At 38.9% G+C, this 23,394-nt stretch overlaps 1 protein-coding gene across 2 annotated transcripts; it reads left to right on the top strand.

The window, feature by feature from the left end:
- Positions 1-1,708: 1,708 nt before the first annotated feature.
- Positions 1,709-18,469, top strand: trmt10a (tRNA methyltransferase 10A). 2 transcript variants are annotated; one of them, XM_065275505.2, is made up of 8 exons: positions 1,709-1,833; positions 3,170-3,353; positions 3,576-3,738; positions 8,505-8,576; positions 8,666-8,740; positions 9,995-10,144; positions 17,507-17,612; positions 17,741-18,469. In XM_065275505.2, exons 2-8 carry the CDS (start codon positions 3,184-3,186, stop codon positions 18,004-18,006), a joined length of 1,002 nt encoding a protein of 333 aa, XP_065131577.1. In that variant the 5' UTR covers positions 1,709-1,833; positions 3,170-3,183; the 3' UTR covers positions 18,007-18,469. The 2 variants fall into 2 exon arrangements, with proteins under 2 accessions (XP_065131577.1, XP_065131578.1); XM_065275506.2 differs by having other exon boundaries at positions 1,765-1,833; positions 3,086-3,353.
- The last annotated feature ends 4,925 nt before the right edge of the window (positions 18,470-23,394 follow it).

The raw sequence follows: 23,394 nt of genomic DNA, 5'->3' as shown, positions 1-23,394 counted from the left end.
ACTGTTGCAAGGTTACCAGGGCTGCGTTCAGCCCCGACAAAACGTTGGACAACGTTTATTAAACAGAAACGGTGATGCATTGAACACCCTGTTGTGATGACGCAAGAGTTGCAACTACGGTAGCTGAGAGGCCATTCTTTGTGTTCTTTTTTAAATGTTTCTAAAGCCTGATGAAATCATTATAAATGTGTGTTTAATACTGTAAAATACCCTCGATGTTACAGTCACTGACCTTGCCGTCCAGAATGAAAGACAACATTCCAACTTGAACCCATTGAGAGAGCTGTCTCTTTACTATCGCGTGGTTTTATACATCTTTCCGCTGATTGGGCTGACATTTCTGACACACTACCAAACAAGAGAAAACGCTTCTAAAACCTGTTGGATTCCGTTGCACACCGTTTCAAGGAAACATGTCGTTCAACCCGGAAACCGTAGCAAAACGTTGCGCACCGGTGTGAGATTGAACGTGCCCCAGGTTACCGATACCACCGTCATTCGCTCAAACAACTTGATGGAAACACACCTAATTCGCTTTTTTGTGTGCAAATTTCGAAAAGATTCGCTTCACGTTTGGATGGAAACCCGTCATCATGATTTTGAAGTATCACATAAAAAACGAGTGATATAAACGACAAATTTAGATTATAAATCCCTTGATTTGCAAAAAGGTTTTTACGCTCGCTTGAGGTGTTTTTTTAATGCGAAAAAGACTAAATTCGAATAATGGAAGATCAAAATCTATTTGCCGATTTAAAGGGACACAAGGCAGCATTTTTATGTTAATAAATCATCTTCGTAAGTCGGTATATGGTTAAATGACTCATTACATGACGAATGAAGACTCTCTCGCCCGCCCCTACCGTCTGTAGGAAGAATACCCCACTTGCAAGTTCGCTGTATCCGACCCGGTGTCCTTCAGTCTCGTATAGTCTTAGATATAGAACGCATTTACTCCCAGACACTAGGGGGAGCTAGTAGAGAAATAATACTCAGACTTGCCTTGTGTGCCTTTAAAGCTGACGTTAAACCCACGTGACTGACCGTCTTGCCGTTTCCGCTGGTCTTTACCATAGGGCTCGATGTCGTCTTATGTCCTTGCTGCTAGCGCCTTCATCAAAAATGCTGCACTGCTTCTTCTGTGCACAGCATTCAGTTTGGCAATTACAAGCTGCACTGCTAATAAATTAATAACTTGCCCCATCTTGACTACATGCAGTCCTGTCTCCATTTTCAAGGGTGCCTTGTTTTGTTTACTGTTGGTTACTAGGTTACCAATACCACTGTAATTCTCAAACACTTGATGGAAACGCACCTTCGCATTTGTTTTTATTTTTTGCAAATTTTGAAAAAAAAAGCGCTTCACGTTTGGTTGGAAACCCAGCTATAGTTTGTTTTAATCCTATAACCAAGCACATTTTGTGTATTTTGTTATATTTTTAAACCAGCCTATTTTTTGTACCGTTATTAGGCATTTTGCTTTCACTTTATGTTAACACAACACCCTGAATGCTTTTATTATGTTTGTTCCAAAATCAATAAACATTTTGTTTATAAAGTATAGGCTACAAAGTTGCATATATTTATAACGTAACAGATCGAAACGGATATTTTTTTATTTACTTACTATATTTCCAAAACTATTCTCTTCTTTAGCATCTTCAAACGTCAAAAAGCTTGGGGGTTTTACAACTTAAATGACCTTACAGTGCCCTTACTCAAATGGCGATCTGTAGAGGCCGTGTCCCCCACGCCGAATGAGTCGCTTTTAAATGACGTAACACATGAAAGCACACGAGATGACAGCTTTACCGCAAAGACAGCACTTTAAAGGTAGTTAACTCTTTGGCATTTGATGTATTGTAGTCCTTATAATTATAAAGCGACTGCTATATCGTTAATTTATATTATAGGTTCCGTGATTTCCCCAATTATGTCGACAGATTCTAAGCTCAGCTGATGCGTGTGAACTGATGATATGTAGTTGCTTGTGTTCTAGTTTTCAGCTGAATGAAAACCAGGTTAACAATAGCGCAGCGTTAGTTATATATATATACAGGAATTGATAATAATTCAATATTTGTGGGAGGTCATAATCAGCTACTGCAATAAGAGCGACAGTAAAGGCTGAGCTGCCCTTCCGAACAGCATCATTATTTGACTGCGGTGCATTTTTTTTATGTCCTATGCGATATGAACGTTTCTTTAATTGATAAAACTGAATAATCGTTATTCAAAACGTTATAAATGGCTTAATATGATGCTTTTAGCAACCAACTGAATTGTAAGGCACAAAGTAGTATCTGAGTGGAGTAAACATTTAAAACTAAGTCAGCATGTGGTGAAAATGCAGCTTTCTCGCAACAGGTGGCGCTATTACAAAAAAAATCCTGAAACTGGAAGTCTGATGTTCTGTACCGCAGCATGAATCAAATATTGTCATTTTGGGGCATCCTATGCAGTTTGTACTGGGCTTAAAAGCTTACGGGGACCAAAACTGGAGTCTAGTTAAGCAACTCCCTCTGTTTTAGATTTAACTGGTTTCATTTTGGTTTGGCTTAAGAGTGTTACATGTCCCCAAAATAAAATAGTCTCTAAAACTTAAGCTCTTTTGAATTAAAATCAGTTTTTTTTAAACATTTTGATGACAGGGACCGCCACGTATGATGAACCTTTAGCAAGGGACCCCTTTCCTAAAATATAAATCAATATTTTTATAAAGAAACATTTAAACTCTGTTCTATAAATATGAATTGTGATATTATGAAGAAAGCAAATTGGTTAAGAACTAAAAATAATTGGCTACAAACATAGGGGGTGGTTTCCCGGACATGGATTATCTTAAACCAGGACTAGGCCTTAATTTAAATAGTAAATATAACTAGTTTTACCACACGCGCCTTCCTAAAAACATTCCTTGTGTGCACTTTGAAGCAAAACAAAAATATATTTTAAATACATTTAAAATATGTCAGTGCAAGTTGTTTTCAGTTTGGACAGCTATTACATTTATTTTAGTCTAGAACTAGTCTAATTCCTGTCCGGGAAACCCCTATAGACTTTTGCTTTGTCTTTTTTTCTCTAGAAATTTTCTGGGGACCTCAGTTTGAAAACACCTGAATTAAATGAAAGTAATCTCTCAGTATTATTTACATCTCTCGTCATATAGGACCTTTATAATAAATGGACACCAATATGGCAAGTGTACAGGAGAGTAACCCAGAATGTTCAAACAATGAAAATGAATCTGCAGTAAATGCAAACGAGAAGGTACAAACTGAAACATTGTCTAAAAGGCAAAGGAAGAGACTTCTCAAGAATCAACAGTGGGAAGAACAGAGAGAACTTCGCAAGTAAGTATTAAAAGTTAATATTTTGGTCAATTATTTTTCACAGTCAAACATTTCACAGTCTGAATTGTGTCAGAAGGACACCTATACTGTATTCATCTGTTTAAATATAGTGGGTATTCAATTTGGTCTGGTTTTATTTGCATTCCTACAGAAGGCATCAAGAAATATTTTAATTAAAACAGTTCTGCTGGAGTTTAATGTTTCTATTTCTTGAATGCACAGACAGAAGCGGAAAGAGAGAAAACAGCAGCGCAAGCTTGAGAGACAAGCGCAGACTGAAGATAATGCCGAGTGCACAGGAAAGAAGCGTATGTGCAGATCTGCAGAGCCCAGCTCTCTTAGACTGGTCATTGACTGCAGCTTTGATAACCTCATGGAGATCAAGGTAAGGAGCCTGGCTACAGAAAAGCTCCACGCCTTTACATCTTGAGATTAGATGGTAGTAGAACGATGCCCTTGCACTTAAAGCTGTCTTTTGTCATTAATCCAATCTTAATAACTGTTGTACTAAACAACAAATACATCACGTTTAAAGTTAAAACAATGAATATGGAAGAAAAATAATGACAAAAGTTTTTGAATTAAAATAGCCTGTTGAATTGTACTACCTGAAAAAAAATGCATTGTATTAACCGTACTTGAATTTTAATGCATTGTATTTTTATGTTTTTGAATTAAAACAGCCTGTTGAATTGTACTACCTGAAAAAAAATGCATTGTATTAACCATGCTTGAATTTTAATGCATTGTATTTTTAGGTTTTGCATTTTTAAGGGCTGAAATTCAACATGCGTGTATATTTTCTGTATTAAAAATTCAATAGTCCACATTCACCTTTTAGATTTCACTTTAAAATATTAGGTCTGTTTAAAAATACAACGTAAAATATTCAGCAGGCAAGTTTCAGTCCATTTAAATTCGCGTCCAAAAATTCAAGTCCAAAAATTCAGTCGTACAGATTTCAACATTTAACATCCGGGAACTCCAGGAAAAGCAGTAGAGTACCGAGTATAATCTCATCTGCTGTTAATCGATCTGGCCAGCAGGTGGTGCACGTGTTCGCCAAAACTTTGTACATGTAAGATGATTTATCCACTGCAGTGATGAATGTTGGCTTTTATGTTCAGTTTTAGTAGAACAACTGTAATACACTCATACAGAGAGTGTATTGTTTGGTTATGTTATTGACAGGATACTAAACGGTTTTTAAATGCCATATAAATTAAATAGGGCCTTTCTGCCTGCTATTGGCTTCGTTTCTCAAAAGCTAAGTTGATTGTAGATTTTATTGGTGGCAATCTACCATCTTCTTATGCCTACGAGAAACGGACACGTTTTTGTAATTCGTCACCTCAGTTTATAAACCATACTCGGATTATTGAACTGTTCAAGTTACAAATTGTGCGCGCGGATTAATAAACCATACGCACAATTAAACAATCAGTGCTCTCAGATTTTCAATCCATATCCACAAATTCATAAACAGCTGCACACGCTTTCGCAATGGTTTTGCAAACTGAGTCCACTACCGCAGAGGTCCCCAACCACCGGGTCGTGGACAAGTTGCCACCGGTCGCAAGAACATCCTGAAAAAATGTCTATAATAGCTACGTTATAGTTTAACAGGTGTTTTGTCCTTTACGAGCCGACTTCAAATAACATATCAATCCACTTCTATACAGGGCCGCGCTCTCTCTTTTTCTTTCTCTCTCTCTCTCTCTCTCTCTCTCTCTCTCTCTCTCTCTCTCTCTCTCTCTCTCTCTCTCTCTCTCTCTCTCTACCAGCGCATCGGCGATCACATTGCTGTCATTAGAGTTCAAGCATACAGTACTTCTAAAACACAATCGATCAAAGAATTGCAAAGGTATGACTTTATGAATAAAATGAAGACATTCATTTGATATCGCAAATGAAACTAATTGCAGGCAGGCGCGGAGCTATGCCCCGCCCAATCAGCTGGCCCGCCCAATCAGAAATGAAAAAAAATAATAATACTCGGGACGTCGGGGTAGCGATTTTGCGAGCCCTGCATAGGTTTGTTTTGTAGAAAGACTTTCTTTAAAGTGAATTTCGTTTTGTATAAATTGTATCTTAATATTAATCAATGTTTAATCAAACAATTGCCTCGATTTAATAAATAAGAAGCAAACCAAGAACGTCTGTGGTGTGGATTATAGTGAACCCACTATATTTCCGCAGCCTATTCTTTCTGCTTTTAATGCATTTCTTAAATGAATGTCTCAATTACACAGTAGGCTTATAGGTTGTTATGATAGGCTATTTGTTGCTAAAAGCAATAGACTATATTGTATAAAGTGTAGCAATAAACATGTCGTGACTTAGTGCTGAGTTAGAGAGCTGGTAGGCTATCAAACAACATCACTGTGATCAGATGTTTCCTTTCTATTTTTTACCCCGCTGTCATATTTGTTGTGTGTTTATGTTATTGAGAGGAAAGCGCGCAGCACATATTTATAACGTATTGTTATTCAAAATACGTTTTCCACTTGCTTGCAAAAAAAGTTCTCAAAGTGATCATGGCTGAAAGCTGCTCGGGAATATTTTTTTCATTAGAACCATATAACGCAACATTCAACTTCTTTATAATAGTTTTTAAATAGTTATCAGGCTTACTTATAATTTTACTGTTTTTAACATAACATGCAATAGGTAAAATACACCATATGAAGTTGTATCCATGTCTAACTGTCCCGGGGCTATGGCGAATTCCTGTCGGGCTACAAAGATGTATCTGCGCCCTGCCCGTCGGAGGAAAAAATATTGTAATGGGTTTGCATTCTCTCAGATTTAGTTAGGTAATTATATTGTATGTAATTCGGTGTCATCTTGTTAGTTATTACTATCCCCACTAACAAGTGAAACTGTCAGGAAATGAAGTGAAAGCATAACTAAACCCATTATTCCTTTCGTGTTCACGTCTGAAATGCGCGCTCCTCGGCTCCGCTCTTTACGAGTACCCGCTTCTTATGGTCATCAAAAAGTATATTAAATGTTTATTTATTTGTCATTTCGTTTAACCTCAGAGTCAAACATTATTCTAGCAATTCCCTTTTTCTTTCTTTATTTAGTAAGTTAACTTAAATATGTGAGAACGAAAATATATTTTTAGTGATTTGTATGAAGAGAATATGATGTTAGAAGCTTTATTTTATAACACAAAATAGTGACTGCACACTCACTTGCAAAAATTATTTATTATAACCAACGTATCGGCAAATAGCCTTCGTCAAGGTATGTGTTCAGAGTGAAGCTTCATTTTAAGCATTTAGTAGCTTAATTTATTTAAACAGTTTTAATAGGCTATTTTAAAAAGTATTAGGTTTTTTGTGTTCATTTATATTTCTTGTCACTGTGTGCAGGTTCTTTTTTGTAGGCTATATGACAGCCCAATAATTTTTTTAACCAAAAAGGCTTAATTAATGTCATGTTGCATTACAATTTAAAGTATATCAATAATGTCAAAAATGTGACGTGCAGTTCGGGTGTTCTCACCAATACGCTTGTGATTCCTGAAGTTTTGACGAATTTTATAGACTTGTTATAGTTTCTTATTCAAAAGTGACACCCATAGATTCAGGTCCACCCGGACTTAATCCATGCCCACCCATATGTCACGTTCTGCATCCGCCACTGAAAGGGTGACTTCAGATGATGAAATGTAACCATTGATTTTTTTGGATGCTTTTAGTCACCAACAAAAATTCTCACAGACACAGTTACATTTGTGCTATTGTAGTTTGGACGTGTTTATTATTATTCTGTAATATGGAAAAAATATAAATAATAAAAAAAAATTGTAGGGGTTGTCCTCGGTATTTGAAAAATCCTGGCTACGCTACGGCCTTAATGACAGCAATGTGATCGCCGATGCGCTGGTAGAGAGAGAGAGAGAGAGAGAGAGAGAGAGAGAGAGAGAGAGAGAGAGAGAGACAAAGAAAAAGAGTGAGCACGGCCCTGTATAGAAGTGGATTGATATGTTATTTGAAGTCGGCTCGTAAAGGACAAAACACCTGATTAAACTATAACGTAGCTATTATACAAATTTTTTCAGGATGTTCTTGCGACCGGTGGCAACTTGTCCACGACCCGGTGGTTGGGGACCTCTGCGGTAGTGGACTCAGTTTGCAAAACCATTGCGAAAGCGTGTGCACTGTTTATGAATTTGTGGATATGGATTGAAAATCTGAGAGCACTGATTGTTTAATTGTGCGTATGGTTTATTAATCCGCGCGCACAATTTGTAACTTGAACAGTTCAATAATCCGAGTATGGTTTATAAACTGAGGTGACGAATTACAAAAACGTGTCCGTTTCTCGTAGGCATAAGAAGATGGTAGATTGCCACCAATAAAATCTACAATCAACTTAGCTTTTGAGAAACGAAGCCAATAGCAGGCAGAAAGGCCCTATTTAATTTATATGGCATTTAAAAACCGTTTAGTATCCTGTCAATAACATAACCAAACAATACACTCTCTGTATGAGTGTATTACAGTTGTTCTACTAAAACTGAACATAAAAGCCAACATTCATCACTGCAGTGGATAAATCATCTTACATGTACAAAGTTTTGGCGAACACGTGCACCACCTGCTGGCCAGATCGATTAACAGCAGATGAGATTATACTCGGTACTCTACTGCTTTTCCTGCAGTTCCCGGATGTTAAATGTTGAAATCTGTACGACTGAATTTTTGGACTTGAATTTTTGGACGCGAATTTAAATGGACTGAAACTTGCCTGCTGAATATTTTACGTTGTATTTTTAAACAGACCGAATATTTTAAAGTGAAATCTAAAAGGTGAATGTGGACTATTGAATTTTTAATACAGAAAATATACACGCATGTTGAATTTCAGCCCTTAAAAATGCAAAACCTAAAAATACAATGCATTAAAATTCAAGCACGGTTAATACAATGCATTTTTTTTCAGGTAGTACAATTCAACAGGCTGTTTTAATTCAAAAACATAAAAATACAATGCATTTAAATTCAAGTACGGTTAATACAATGCATTTTTTTTCAGGTAGTACAATTCAACAGGCTATTTTAATTCAAAAACTTTTGTCATTATTTTTCTTCCATAAATGAATGAAGCCTGTGTTTTTAATTATTTTATGTTGTTTAGGATGTCAAGAAACTTCACAAGCAGATTCAGAGGTGCTACGCTGAAAACAGACGAACCCAACATCCTGTACAGGTAAGGGTTTACTTAATAAAAATGAGATCTGTAATAATTTTTATATGCATGTGTCATGTTTAACACAACATTTTCACTTTTTCTTACAGTTTTACCTTACAAGCCATGGAGGTCAGTTAAAGCAAATCATGGATGAAATTAACAAAGGATGGGTGAACTGGAAGGTAACATAAAAAATGACACTGAGAAAATATAACAGTACTTTCACACGGGGCATAAGCGATTACGCTTTTAATTTACTTTGAAAGGGTGACGTCATGCGTTAAAGAACTGAAATTTTGGATCCATCAGCATCGCGTCACTGCCATTGCTGGCAGCAGATGTTGAAAATTTCTCAACTTTTCAAGCGCCAATGCATCAGCCAATCAGATCGCTTTGTGCAAATTATCTAGTGCAGAGCCAGTCAGTAGCACCTCACTGCAGAACACGACATCCAGGGGGCGGGGTTGGATCCAGATCCAGGGGGCGGGGTTGGATCCAGATCCAGGGGGCGGGGTGTGATTCAGATCCAGGGGCGGAGCTGGATCCAGAGATCTCTTCCCACTGCATTTTGATTGGTCGGCAGTTTCACCACTAGACACGTCATGCACGTGTTGCTGCGTTACCTTTTCCGCATAAAGTCATAACTAAATTAACTTATTCTTTTGACATAAAAACGAACTTTACTTATGACTTCAATAAAAGTAGTGCCTTTAGGGTGAAGTTTTTTGCTATAATGTTTTGGTGTAAAACATTTCGCGTAAGCCTACTACGAGTTATCTTACCACATGCAGTTTAAGACCTATGAATGGATACAGTATAAATATGCATAATTATTAAAATATATAGGCTATGGCATGTTATTTAGAAATTAATAAATTGAATGTTTATCTTGTAGGGACTTTGAACTTGTTTTAACGCGTCCTTGCTTACAGCCATTAGGAAACAGGTTTCCCTCGTAGATGGTTTACTTTTTTTTATTTGCTAATAAAAGATATCAAATAAATTAGTTTTTATATTTACTCGTATAACAGCCGTGTTATAAGTGGGATAATGTACAAATAAATCCGTGTCCTTACCTCCCCTTAACTGTGATACTTTCTAAATTATGAATCTTTCTCGACTATATTATTAATCAAACGTACACTTAAATTGATAATAGCAAACGTTGGCGACCACAGGTTGCAACTAATTGCGGGCTGCAACAACGCAAATATACTGATTCATTTGGCAGAACAAAGTATATAAAGTGGGAGGAGTTGGATCTAGATCCAACCCCGCCCCCTGGATGTTGTGTTCTGCAGTGAGAACCATCTCGAGCCTGTGGTTGTTTGAGGTGTCAGCTAAATACATGTATCATTGCTGACCTTTACCACCCTCATTGTGGGGTAGATTGTGTTTTGTAAACTAACAGCCTGTTTCTCTGTAATCTCATGTAGGATGTCCATGTTGAGACTGACCCGTTTCATAAAATCATGAGCAAGGAGGACCTGGTCTACCTCACCTCTGATTCACCCAATGTGCTGCAAGAGCTGGATGAATCCAAAGCTTATGTGATCGGCGGCCTTGTGGACCACAACCACCATAAGGTGAGTGGCTCATTAGGGTTAGAACTAAAGAAGGTAATGTACTGTACTAAAAAGCTGTGCAGAAAACATGCAGACTCATAAAGAAATGCACTCGCTCACGGCTACTGGAATTACTGGCATACACACATTATTTTACATAATAAAATTATAAAAGCATTCTGAGTTATTAACGTTGTTTAATAGTTGGATTCCTAATGCTAAACATTGGCAAAGTGTCAAAAAAGCAGCTGGACATATGACAGAGTATATCTGTGCCGTATGCACTTCAGTGCAGAAAGTACAGTGGAAGTCCTTATATGGGCACTTTAACCGGAATACACCAACACCACACCAACCAAGAGCTGACACGATAGCCGTTTCTCAATACCAAGTACGCCGAACTCGGACTTGTGTCCTTCGTAGTTCGAACTTGCAAGTTCAGACTCGGAAGAACGAACTCCTGACGCGAAATGCATTCTGGGAAACTTCGCTGTCATAAGTCCACACAAGTCTCCTCTGATGCATCCTCGATAAAATGGGCGGATCAAGAACACATCTGGGGATTTTATGTGAACTTGGGCTTGATGCGAACTTTGAATTGGAACAGTACTTGGGCCGCGACTGATGACGTTTCACAAGTCCACAAGAACACAAGTACAGACAAGAACGCATATTGAGAAACGGCTGATATCAACATCACCAGTGAAGTGTATTATTGTTTGTAAGGGAAAATTAAGCTTGTTCAGGTTTCCAAAGAATCCAGCATTATGGAAACCATAGATTATCCGGGGTAGCAGTGGAGTTGTGTATGTGTGTTTGTTTAACATTGGATTTCATTGAAATGGGTCAGTTTCAAATGGGTTGGCTAACTGTGGGTTCACACCAGACGCGAGTTCAACAATTTGCGTGAGTATATTACATACAAAGACGCGATCAGGCACGTCCTCGTGTGGGGCGATGCGAATGACGCGATATGGGCGGTGCATTTGGCGCGAAAATGCACGTTATTCGCCTCAAACGCGTCTTCGCCTAAGTTGAAAAATAATCAACTCGAGCGAAAAATTTGCATGACACAAAGTTAAATCCCGCGAGTAATCTAGAGAGAGTAACGCGATGCCCCGTGCCTGGTGTGTAGTATAAGTAATGTACGGAGAAAGGAAACAGAGCGGTGGTGTAAAGCTACGTCAAGGCATTGGTATAACCACAAAGAACAGCAACAGGAAAATAATATGATGGGAACATCTCAGCATTTTCATCACCAGTCAATAATAGCACCATTGGAGGATGAGCAAAGGCAAGTCTCATGCTATCCAAGCGGTCAAGACTCATCCAGGGACCTTCTTACCATCATGCACAGGCAAAATGATATAACTGCGGCGTTGGTACGACAGCAGCAATCATCATCTCTGCCACCTCGAGAAATTCCAACCTTTGAAGGCGATCCACTTCAGTATAGAGCATTCATTAAGGCCTTCGAGCAAGGAGTGGAGGATAAAACGGGAAAGGCAGACTGCTTATACTATTTGGAGCAGTTTACAAGAGGACGACCACGAGAATTGGTGCGTAGTTGTCAACATATGGCTCCAGATCGTGGTTATACAGTGGCAAAGGATCTTCTACAGGAACACTTTGGAAATCCTTATAAAATTGCAACCGCTTATATGGAAAGGGCTCTGGCATGGGAAACAATTAAATCTGAGGACATTAAGTCACTTCAAGCTTATTCCCTATTTTTGCATGGTTGCTGTAATGTAATGGAGGAGCTTCCGTATATACAGGAATTAGATATGCCAGTGAATATGAGAACTATCATTTCAAAGTTACCCTTTAAGATGAGGGAGCAGTGGAGGACCAAAGCACACGACATTATGGAAAAAAACGGTCACCGAGCTCATTTTAAAGATCTAACCACATTCATTGAACGGTGGGTCAAAATTTTCTCAGATCCTCTGTTTGGTGACATACAGGACCCATTATCGGGTGCTACAGGGATTAAGGGTCTCATCAGGTCTAGACCACAGCCCAGGGATAGAGTAAAGGGAAATGTCGTTGCCACTACAGTAACATCTATGGATTTGCCTGGAGGAGTGTCTGACACAATTTTAGATCCAGAGATTGTGGAGAAAGCAGAGTGTCCCTTTTGTTATACACGTAATCATACCCTGGAGGAATGCAACCAGTTCCAGAGAAAGAAGCACAAAGAAAAGATCAGCTATTTAAGGGAGAATGGAATATGCTTTGCATGTCTATGTTTTGGTCATATAAGCCGAGATTGTGAGCAGCGCTTGACATGTAAAGTGTGTGGTCGAAGCCACCCTACCTTGCTTCATATTAAAGGCCAAGCTGCAATGTTGGAGCAAGTAGAGGGATCTTCTAATAGCCAGTCAACCTTGTTTAAAACATGTGGCCGTACTAGGGCCGGAGAAGACCGATGTGCTCTGTCCATTTTACCCGTAAAGGTGAAATCCACAAAAGGGAATCGCATTATAAGAACATATGCCTTCTTAGATGCTGGTAGCTCAGCTACATTTTGCTCAGAAAGTCTAATGCAAAAGCTGAATATAACAGGCAGGAGAACTAACTTCCTGTTGAGGACTATGGGGCAAGAAAAGATTGTTCCAGCTTACTCTTTGACTGGTTTAGAGATATCTGATCCGAATAGTGATGAATTCCACAGCCTTCCAGAGGTTCTAACACAGAAAGAAATGGCTGTCACTGTTAATGACATGGTAACATCTGCAGATTTACTTAAATGGCCATACCTGCCAAAGGTGCACATCCCAAGTACAAAGGCAAATGTGGAGCTGCTAATAGGAACCAATGCACCCAAGATACTAGAACCTTGGGAGGTCATCAACAGCCATGGGCAAGGTCCATATGCTGTTAGGACAAAGTTGGGATGGGTCATTAATGGACCGTTGACTGAAAATGGTGGAACCTCAGAGAGGCAACTCCCTTCTGCTACAGTGAATAGGATCTCTCTGTGTAAGTTAGAAAACATGCTGAATGCTCAATATAACCATGATTTCTGTGAGAAATTCAGTGAGGAGAAGGAAATGTCAAGAGAAGACCATAAATTTCTGGAAATAATGGAACATTCAACTAATCTTCAGGAAGGAAGGTATTGTTTGAAACTCCCCTTAAGAAGGAAAGAAGTCTCATTGCCAAACAACTTTACAGTGGCCAAGCAAAGGATGCAGGGTTTAAAACGAAGGTTTCTGAACAACAAGGACTTGCATCAGGAATATGCAGAGTATATGAATAATCTCATCAGTAAAACCTATGCAGAACAAGTATCACAACAACAGCTACCCGGCCAAAGTGGGAAGGTGTGGTACATTCCCCATCATGCAGTACACCATCCAAAAAAGGGATCACTTCGAGTGGTGTTCGATTGTGGGGTCACCTTCCGAGGAGCATGCTTAAACAACGAGCTGTTACAGGGTCCTAACTTAACTAGCTCATTGCTTGGAGTCCTTACCCGGTTTAGAGAAGAAACTGTGGCATTCATGGGTGACATTCAAGCCATGTTCCACCAAGTAAAGGTCGCTGAAGAGGACAGAGATTTTCTTCGATTTCTCTGGTGGCCAAATGGAGATATCACTAAAGATCTAGTGGAATATAGGATGACTGTGCATTTGTTTGGCGCAGTATCTTCTCCCAGTTGTGCTGCCTTTGCACTAAAAAAAACTGCTGATGATAACCAGTCCAAGTGTTCAGTGGAAGCAGTTCGATCTATTAATCAAAATTTCTATGTCGATGATTGTCTGAAGAGTTCTGCCACGGCTCAGGAAGCTATCCAGATGATTAAAGAATTAACTGCTTTATGTTCAAAGGGAGGCTTCCTCTTGGAAAAGTGGATTAGCAACAGTCGTGTTGTTTTACAAGCCATCGCCGAAGATCAAAGGGCCCAAGACCTAAAGGAGTTGGACCTAGATCGAGATAAGCTTCCAGTGGAAAGGGCGTTAGGCCTACAGTGGTGCGTGGAGACTGATACATTTAAGTTCAAGATGGAGATGAAGAAACAGCCTCTTACTAGACGTGGCATGCTGTCAATCACCAGTTCAGTTTATGATCCTATAGGCTTCCTGGCACCAGTCACCTTACTCGCCAAAATGTTACAGCAAGAACTTTGTAGGAGGAGATGTGGATGGGATGATGATTTGCCACCTGGTATTCTGCATCAATGGAAAGGATGGTTGGAGGATCTGGATTTGCTGGCAACATTTAATGTGACTAGGTGCATTAAGCCGGCAAATTTTGGGAAAATTATGTTTGCCCAATTACATCACTTTGCGGATGCAAGCGAAGGTGGTTATGGAACTGCAACATATATTCGCATGTTAAACCCATTGGGCTACATTCAGGTTTCCTTTCTCTTGGGCAAGGCCAGAGTGACTCCACTAAAGGCCGTAACTATTCCCCGGCTGGAGTTGACAGCTGCGGTTCTTGCTGTCAGAGTGGATTCAATGTTAAGAGCAGAGCTGAAACTTCAATTGAGTCATTCTGTTTTCTGGACTGATAGTACTTCAGTGTTGAAGTACATCAACAATGAGGATAGGCGTTTTCATACATTCGTTGCAAATAGAATTGCAGCTATCAGAGACGCATCTGAGCCATCACAGTGGCGACATGTTCCTACTCAAGATAATCCAGCAGACGATGCGTCAAGGGGACTTAAGGTGGCAGATTTATTGAAGAATGACAGGTGGCTGGAAGGGCCTGCGTTTCTCTGGAAGAATGAGGAGGACTGGCCTAAAGTTGTACTAGACACCCGCGTGGACCCCAGTGACATGGAGATTAAAAGGGAGACGACTGTAAATGCTATTAATGTGTGTGATGAGTTGAAGCCTACTGACTACCTCATGATATATTTTTCTGACTGGAGGCGGCTTAAGACCACAGTTGCTTGGTTTCTCAGAATAAAGTCTATGTTGTTGGATCAGAGTCGCTTGAGAAAGCGGTTGGAGACTTCTGTGACTGGTAAACTGAGGACAAGCAAACAAAATAAGATGACATCCTGGCACGGGATTTTAACGCTGGATGAGCTGTCAAGAGCAGAGGTGACTATCATTCGCTATTGCCAGCAACAACGATTCAACGAAGAGATTGCCGCACTATCAGCCCAAGCTACCATTAGGCGTCAGAGTCCTTTATACAGGTTGGACCCAGTTCTGGATAATGGACTCTTGAGAGTTGGAGGGAGATTGAGTAAAGGAGCAATGCATGAGGAGGCCAAACATCCGTTCATTCTCTCAAAGGATCAGCATGTTTCTTTTCTCATTCTCAAGCATGTTCACCAGAGTTTGGGCCATAGTGGACGCGCACACACATTGTCTACAGTGAGGAAAAGGTTCTGGATTACAAATGCTAATTCTGCTGTACTTAAGGTCATCACTGAATGCAGCTTTTGTAAACGCTATAACGGCAGACCAATGGAACAAAAGATGGCAGACCTTCCAAAGGAGAGAGTCCTCCCTGATTTACCACCATTCACTAATACGGGAGTTGATTATTTTGGTCCAATTGAAGTAAAGAGGGGAAGATCGACCTGCAAGCGATATGGAGTTATATTTAGCTGTATGGCAAGCAGGGCTGTCCATATAGAAGTAGCAGGGTCATTGGAAACAGACGCTTGTATTAATGCTTTGCGGCGTTTCATCAGCAGAAGAGGACAAGTGTTACAACTAAGGTCTGATAATGGCACCAACTTCATTGGAGCAGAAAGAGAACTGAGGGAGGCTGTTGCTGCTTTGAACCATGTCCAAATTCAAGGAAAACTTTCTCAAGTTGGAATTCGCTGGAATTTTAATCCGCCAGCAGGCTCACATCATGGAGGGGTGTGGGAGCGAATGATCCGCCTGATAAGAAGGGTTCTAAGCTCCGTGCTACGACAACAGAGATTGGATGATGATGGGTTGCATACAGTGCTCTGTGAAGTGGAAGCCATTTTAAATGATCGTCCAATCACCCAGCTTTCAGATAATCCAAATGATTTGGAGCCACTCACTCCCAACCATCTTTTGCTTCTGAAGGGTCAACCAGCTTTACCACCTGGAGTGTTTGGGCCCCATGATCAGTACACGAAAAGACGATGGAAACAGGTTCAGTACATTTCGGACCTTTTTTGGAAAAGATGGGTTCGAGAATATTTGCCATTGCTCCAGGAGCGTCAAAAATGGAATCAGAAGAAAAAAAGTCTGAGTACTGGAGATATTGTGGTGATAATGGATCCATCAGCCCCACGGGGTTCTTGGCCCTTGGGCAAAGTTCTTAAGGTCTTTCCAGATAAGCAAGGTCATGTACGCTCTGTGAGGTTACAGACCAAGTCCAGTATAATTGAAAGACCTATAACAAAGTTGTGTTTGGTGCATGAGGTTTAATCATTTGTTATGTCTGTATGGCCTTAACAAATAGGGGCCGGTATGTAGCAGCCAAATTTTACTGCTGCTATTGAGATGCTATGTTGTCTTTATTGCACTAGGTGTCGCTGTGTATCTGTGAATGCATCAGGTATATAGATAGGAAATGTATTGTTGAGGTCAAGGTGTTAACCCGGAAGGGCAAAGGGTTTTTGACCGTTCTACCGTATAGATGTGTTTGTCATGCTGTTTTAATGTTTTGGAATAAATGGATTACACTCTAAAGCAAGGACAACGCTTGGACTCTTCTTAACGGTAATTAAAGTTTAAACTTCAATTGTCTGTGTTTTGTTGGCAATCGGCGTGTAAGTGCATATTGTGTAAACGACACAAACATGTAGTGAATCATAAGTAATCCAGAGAGATAGTGGGATAATGTTTTGTGTGTGTTGCTTGACTCATTCCACCCGCGGTATGCCTCCAAGAGCTCGATTTTATTCTGAAAGAATCAGTACAGCTGATCTGTCGTTTAAAAATCTGATAAAACTAAAGAATCTTTGTATATATATAAAGGATCTAATACTAAATTATAGGTACTCAAGATTAATATGAGATAAATAGGATAAGGTAATCTATTCAGGTCCCCATGTAGTGTGATTTTTACATACTAATTAATATATTAACATGCATGTAAGATAATTCTGTACACTCCCAGGTTTAAAAAAAATCCTCAAACACCGTTTCAAAGAGAAGACAAAATAACATATTCTAAACTTCATGGACACAAAGGCATTATCATTTTTAGCCCATGACCAAGGCACTTGTGGGATGGTTGGCCTGTGATAAGTTAATGATGCTGTTTATGGTTTCATTGTGTGTGAGTCATTGCCTTAGTCACGAGGAGGAAAAGATGCTATTCTTTTCATTAGGTGAGCTAAATGGGCGACACTTGTTATTATATTGACTTTTTAAAACCTTTACAAAGCTCCTGGTTTTGGCTAATATCAATGCTTTATTACAGGGAATCACATTTGGCCTGGCCAAAGAGCTTGGCATTGCCCATGCTCAGCTTCCATTGGGCAGTTTCGTCAAGATGAATAGCCGCAAGGTGCTGGCAGTAAATCATGGTTAGATGCACTTTTATAAATTCATGCCTACATTTCTTTCCTAGCATTCTATTTAAAATTATGCTTTTGTGGATTATCAATTTTGCAGATGTAAAAAAAAACTAAAAAAAATCTACTTTTTGGTACAGTTTTTGAGATCATCCTGGCATTCCTGGAAAAACGAGACTGGCAGGAAGCGTTCTTTACTGTTCTCCCACAGAGGAAGGGTGCTATACCAGTTGGCCAAAAGAACAAGCCAGGACAGGGCAATGACGAGGAAGAAGATGACTCTGATCAAGATTCGGACACAAGCAATGTTATTTCAGATAAGAAAACTGAGCAACCCAATAGCAAACAAGAAGACGACAAATCTTCGCTAAAGCTGTCAGATTCCAGCGAGCAAAATGCAGCATAGAGGGACAATACATATTTATGCTGCCTAATTATTATATAATTTTTTTTTGCATTTTTTTATCAGTTCAGTTTTTAAGCTTAATTATATCTTGATTATTTTTGAAAGCCTTTAAGCAAAGGTTTTGGCTGGATATTTCCGTTAAACAAATTTGATGAAGAATGATTCCTTTTTTATCCTCAGCCATTATTCTCTTGACATTGGGTGTTTAAACCTAGGAGGATGGCCAAATTTCATACCACTGTTTCATATTATCCATTGTTGTTTTCAGAAATCTGTTAAAATTAAACTGGCTAAAGGTTTTGTTCATGAAAATGCTGTGTAATCCGTATTCCGAGTGTTAGCTGACATTTGAGTTCAGTTGCATAAATTTCTGTCTTAGTTTGTACACCACCATTTTTCAATATTTTACTATGTTCTTACTTCAACTTAGACAAATTAATACATACCTATCTTTTTTCAATGCGTGCACTTAATCTTTGTACAGCACGTCATGAATGTGTTAGCATTTAGCCTAGCCCCATTCATTCCTTAGGATCTAAACAGGGATGAATTTAGAAGCCACTAAACACTTCCATGTTTACAGTATGGTGGCACAAAATAAAACGCTTAGTCAATTTTTTAAGCACTTAGTTTGTGGCACTCTGACCTTGGTGCGCAGTAACATCATCAACCTGACTACTCCCCCTTTCGCTCAAATTTCCGTCAATATTACTGAGTGCAGAGGCTCTTCTGCCATTCAATATAGTTCACATTTTTTATCCGCTTAAAAAATCGGCACTTTTTATTTTGTGCCACCATACTTACTCGTGTAACTAACTACTCATGTAACAGTCTGTAAATAGGGAAAACATGAAAGTGTTTGGTGGCTTCTAAATTCATCCCTGTCTGGATCCTAAGCTAAATCCTAGGCTAAATGCTGACACATTAGATGGTCCTACTCACATTCACAACGCGCTATACAAAGATGAAGTGCACACATTGAAAAAAGATAGATATGTATTAATTAGTCTATGTTGATGTAAACAAGTAAAATATAAAAAAAACTGTGGTGTTTCCCTTTACCGTATTTACGCTTCACTGGCCCAAACGTTTAAGATAATCTAAAAATTAAGGCTTGTAAAAAAAGTTGCTTCTGCATCCTATCCTGTGGGAAATTAATGGTTTGTCACTACTCGATTGCTTGATCTCCAAGCCTGGCCAGGTTAATGTTATATAGTTTAGCTGTCCAAAAACATGTCCAACCCATGGTTTCACTAACAAGGCTTAATGCTAGTCCTAGACTAAAACGCATGTTTGAGCTGTCTTAAGTGAAAAAAACTTGCACTGACAGATCTTAAAATATGCCAGTTTGTCTTAATACAACCCACTTACCCTATTTTGTTATGAAAGATGCTTAAACATTAACTAAAGCCTAGTCCTGCATGGCTTTAGCAAGCCTTGACTGTGAAACCAGGCCCAAATCTGTCACTCCCGTTTTAAGCTACCTATTTTTAAGTTAATTTGCCCACATTTTTTGGTAAAAATTTCTACATTTTAATAAATATAGGATAACTTTAAGGGATATTATACTTGACAGAAAAGCAATAGAAACTTTGAAAACTTAACTGTTTTGCAGCGGAGCAGATTGGTGTCTGTGGACCAGCAGATTCAATTTGGACAAGAGGGTGGTTTCCTGGACAGGGTTTAGATTAATCCAGGCCTTAGTTTATATTATGGTATTTAGAGGCAGTAAACCAGGACAGGGATTAGACTAGTCCTAGACTAAAATAAATGCAAGAGCTGTCCAAACTGAAAACAACTTGCACTGACAAATAGCCAGAACTAGGCCTTAGTTTAATTATGAAATATAACTAGTTTTAACAAACATGCATTTTGAGGCAAAAGTGCACTGTTGTATTTTAAGATACAGCGGGGGAAAATACGTATTTGACACATCCGCCTTTTTATCAGAAAGGGGATTTCTAAGTGGGCTATTGACACTAATTTTTCATCAGATGTAGCCATCAAGCCAAATATTGAATTCAAACAAAGAAATCAGAACATTTAAGTATACAAGTTGAGTCATAATAAAATAAAGTAAAATGACACAGGGAATAAGTATTGAACAAGGTGCAAAATGGCATAGAAAGCCAGGAGATCACCTGAAATCTGTCAGTATTGAGAGAGAAACCCTGCACCCTATCAGTACTAATTGATATCAGCTCCTTTAGTCCTAATTGATGGCCTATAAAGGCTTCTCATTACCCAGGAGGCACACAGGAAAGACTTTATGATGGGTAAAAGCAAAGACCTCTCTCAAGATCTTCGTAATCTTTAGTGATGGGCAGTCCGGCTCTTTCGGCTCAAGCTCCGGCTCTACATTTTAGTGATGGCAGTCCGGCTCTTTTCATAGATTCGGCTCTTCTGGCTCGGCTCCCTTAGAAGAGCCGGCTCCCCTGCCTGCGTCTGAAGATTTGGCTCTGCTCGTTCGCTACGAAGAACCAGCTCTTAGAGCCGCTCGTTCGCGAACGACCCATCACTAGTAATCTTATCGTTGAAAAGCATTTTGATGGGAATGGTTATAGGCGCATTTCCAGAATTCTGAATGTTCCTGTGAGCACTGTGGGGGCCAATATCCGGAAATGGAAAGAGCATCACTTCACCATAAACCGGCCACAATCAGGTGCTCCACGTAAGATGCCTGTCCGAGGAGTCCAAAGAATTATCAGGAGAGTTCTCCAAGAGCCAAGAACCACTCGGGGAGAACTTCAGGAAGACCTTGCGTCAGCAGGTACTGTTGTTTCAAAGAAAACTTTAAGCAATGCACTGAACCGCCATGGCATCCATGCACGCTCACCAGGCAAGACTCCATTGCTAAAAGCATGTTGAGGCTTGGTTAAAGTTTGTGAAAGAGCAATTGGAGAAGCCTGTGGATTATTGGGAGGCTATAGTATGGTCAGATGAAAGCAAAATTGAACTTTATGGCAGTTATTCTACACACCATGTTTGGAGAAGAATTTGCACTGCCCACCACCCCAAGAACACCATACCAACAGTTAAGTTTGGTAGTGGAAGCATCATGGTTTGGGGCTGCTTTTTAGCAAGGGGTACTAGCAGACTTCATATAATTGAAGGTGGGATGAGTGGAGAAATGTATGGGGACATTCTGGATAAAAATCAGCTGCCATCTACCAGAAAGCTGAAAATGAAAAGCGGGTGGACATTTCAGCAAGACCGTGATCCCAAACACAAAGCCAAGGAAACAATGAAGTGGTCAATCAATCACCTGACCTAAATCCAATAGAAATGTAGAGAACTGAAGATCAAAGTTCATAAAAGAGGCCAAAGAAACTTTCAAGACTTAAAGATCGAATCACTCCTGAGCAATGCAGTGACTGGTCTCTCCATACAAGAGGCATTTAGAAACTGTAATCACCAACAAAGGCTTTTACAAAGTATTAAATAAAGTGTGTTTAAATACTTATTCCCTGTGTCATTGCACTTTATTTATTATGACTTAACTTGTATACTTAAATGTTCTGACTTCTTTATGAATTCAGTATTTGGCTTTGATGGCTACATCTGGTGGAAATTGTCAATAGGCCACTTAGAAATCCCCTTACTGATAAAAATACTGATGTGTCAAATATATTTTAACACATCCCTTTCCGGGAAACTGCTCATAAGTAGTTTTTACAAAAATACCTTAGAAAAACCAATACTGGTGCATCTTGAGATAATACAATGGCACTTATATTAAGATGTGTTTGTGCAATGTGTCTTTAAATTATGGCACCTGAACATGCATTTTAGTCTGGGACTAGGATAAGTTTGTTTTTTGTTTGTACCTAAGGGGTGGTTTCCTGGACAGGGATTAACTTAAGACAGGACTAGACCTTAGTTTAATTAGGAAGTATAACTCGTTTTAACATGCCTTACTGAAAACATTACTTTTGTGCATTTTAAGGCAAAACAAAGGGCACGGATGAATTTTAAGAGCTGTCAGTGCAAGTTGTTTTCAGTTTGGAGAGCTCTTACATTTATTTTAGTCTAGGACTAGTCTAATCCCTGTCCGGGAAACCGCCCCTATGTCCTAATATAACTAAGGCCTAGTCCTGGATTAATCTAAACCATGTTCTGGAAGCCACCCCCAAGTCTAACATGCCTTCAAATCTTAAAAACTTGAAGCAGAGAAAGCGAGAAGCCAAAGTACGACCAAGCAGACAGTTAAAGGGAGGAGCCCAAAACTCTGGTAAACCAGTCATATTCCAGTGAGTGAAATTAACTGAAGTTTTGATTTCAATTTTTTTTTACATTTTTAAAGTATGTTGTCAAAAAGTGTTATTTTAAGTTTATTCATATAGTATTTGAGATGCTTTATTCGAAAATTTGAACATGGATGATTTGATATTGATTGATTTATTGTTGATATTGTCAACAAGATGCTCCACAAAAATTATTTTAAGACTGCTGTAAAACATCCGATCATTCTCCTAAATGTCCAGTTACAGACATGACTCTTTTATAGACATTTTTATTTTATTTTAATGCGCAGATTCATCTGCTCAGTAATGGTTTGCTGACTTTCCCCAAACAATTAAGATTACATTTAAAGCACCTAAAAAACTTTCCATCATAACAAAACTGAAAAAGCATTAGTTGAATTATTATTGCTACGCTCACCTCCAGGTTTGTAATGTTAAAAATTAAAATACTGGAAATATAACTGGTTCAAAAGACAAAGGTGTAGAATACCTCTACATATTCCCCTAGATGGCATCATTCACCTAAATGACTGTGACCACACACACACAGGTTCCAGGAAAAACATGCTCTAATAGTATAAATAGATACAAGAAATTAAGGTGTGATGAGATTTAGAAACACCCCTTTCTGTTTTTCATTCAGTTAAATTTCATCTTTATAACTTCACTAAATTGTAATATTTTTTATTTCAAAAGTCCACAATATTTGCAAAGCCTCAATGCAAATATCAAAATAACTTTTTATAGTATCAAATTAAATTTAAAAGCAGTTGGACATGAATCATACAAATACATACATGTGTGCTATAATCACAATGTCTTTATATATACTTTCCTTAACATGAATAACAGTTTTTTCAACTCAAACCTTCTTTTGGAGCACTATTCCGTTGAATACATTCAAAGCGCCCCAGGCTTTAACTGTTATTCAGGAGGGAAAACAGGTTTAAAGTTTTTTGGTGCTCCTTTACCTTTAGGCAAAGAATGCAACCAGATACATCACAGTTCATGTTAGTGTCAAAATAAATACATGCAGCAAATTTATGCAAAAACGAATTCTGACATTATGTGACCACATTGCGCAATAAATCAAATGGTATCTTTGTATTACGTTAGCTCTTAAAATATATAGGATACTGTTTGA

Source organism: Paramisgurnus dabryanus, chromosome 2 (assembly GCF_030506205.2).
Source record: "Paramisgurnus dabryanus chromosome 2, PD_genome_1.1, whole genome shotgun sequence".
NCBI classification, from domain to species: Eukaryota; Metazoa; Chordata; class Actinopteri; order Cypriniformes; family Cobitidae; genus Paramisgurnus; species Paramisgurnus dabryanus.
Note: the sequence above shows the minus strand (reverse complement) of the source record. Positions and strands in the feature narration are given on the sequence as shown.

What these genes read in the sequence shown, in the direction of transcription:
- trmt10a (XM_065275505.2), top strand. Translation starts at nt 3,184, where the DNA reads ATGGACACCAATATGGCAAGTGTACAGGAGAGTAACCCAGAATGTTCA. An exon ending in AAGGATGGGTGAACTGGAAG is followed by an intron (nt 8,741 to 9,994) that starts GTAACATAAAAA and finishes AATCTCATGTAG; the next exon opens with GATGTCCATGTTGAGACTGA. An exon ending in TGGACCACAACCACCATAAG is followed by an intron (nt 10,145 to 17,506) that starts GTGAGTGGCTCA and finishes GCTTTATTACAG; the next exon opens with GGAATCACATTTGGCCTGGC.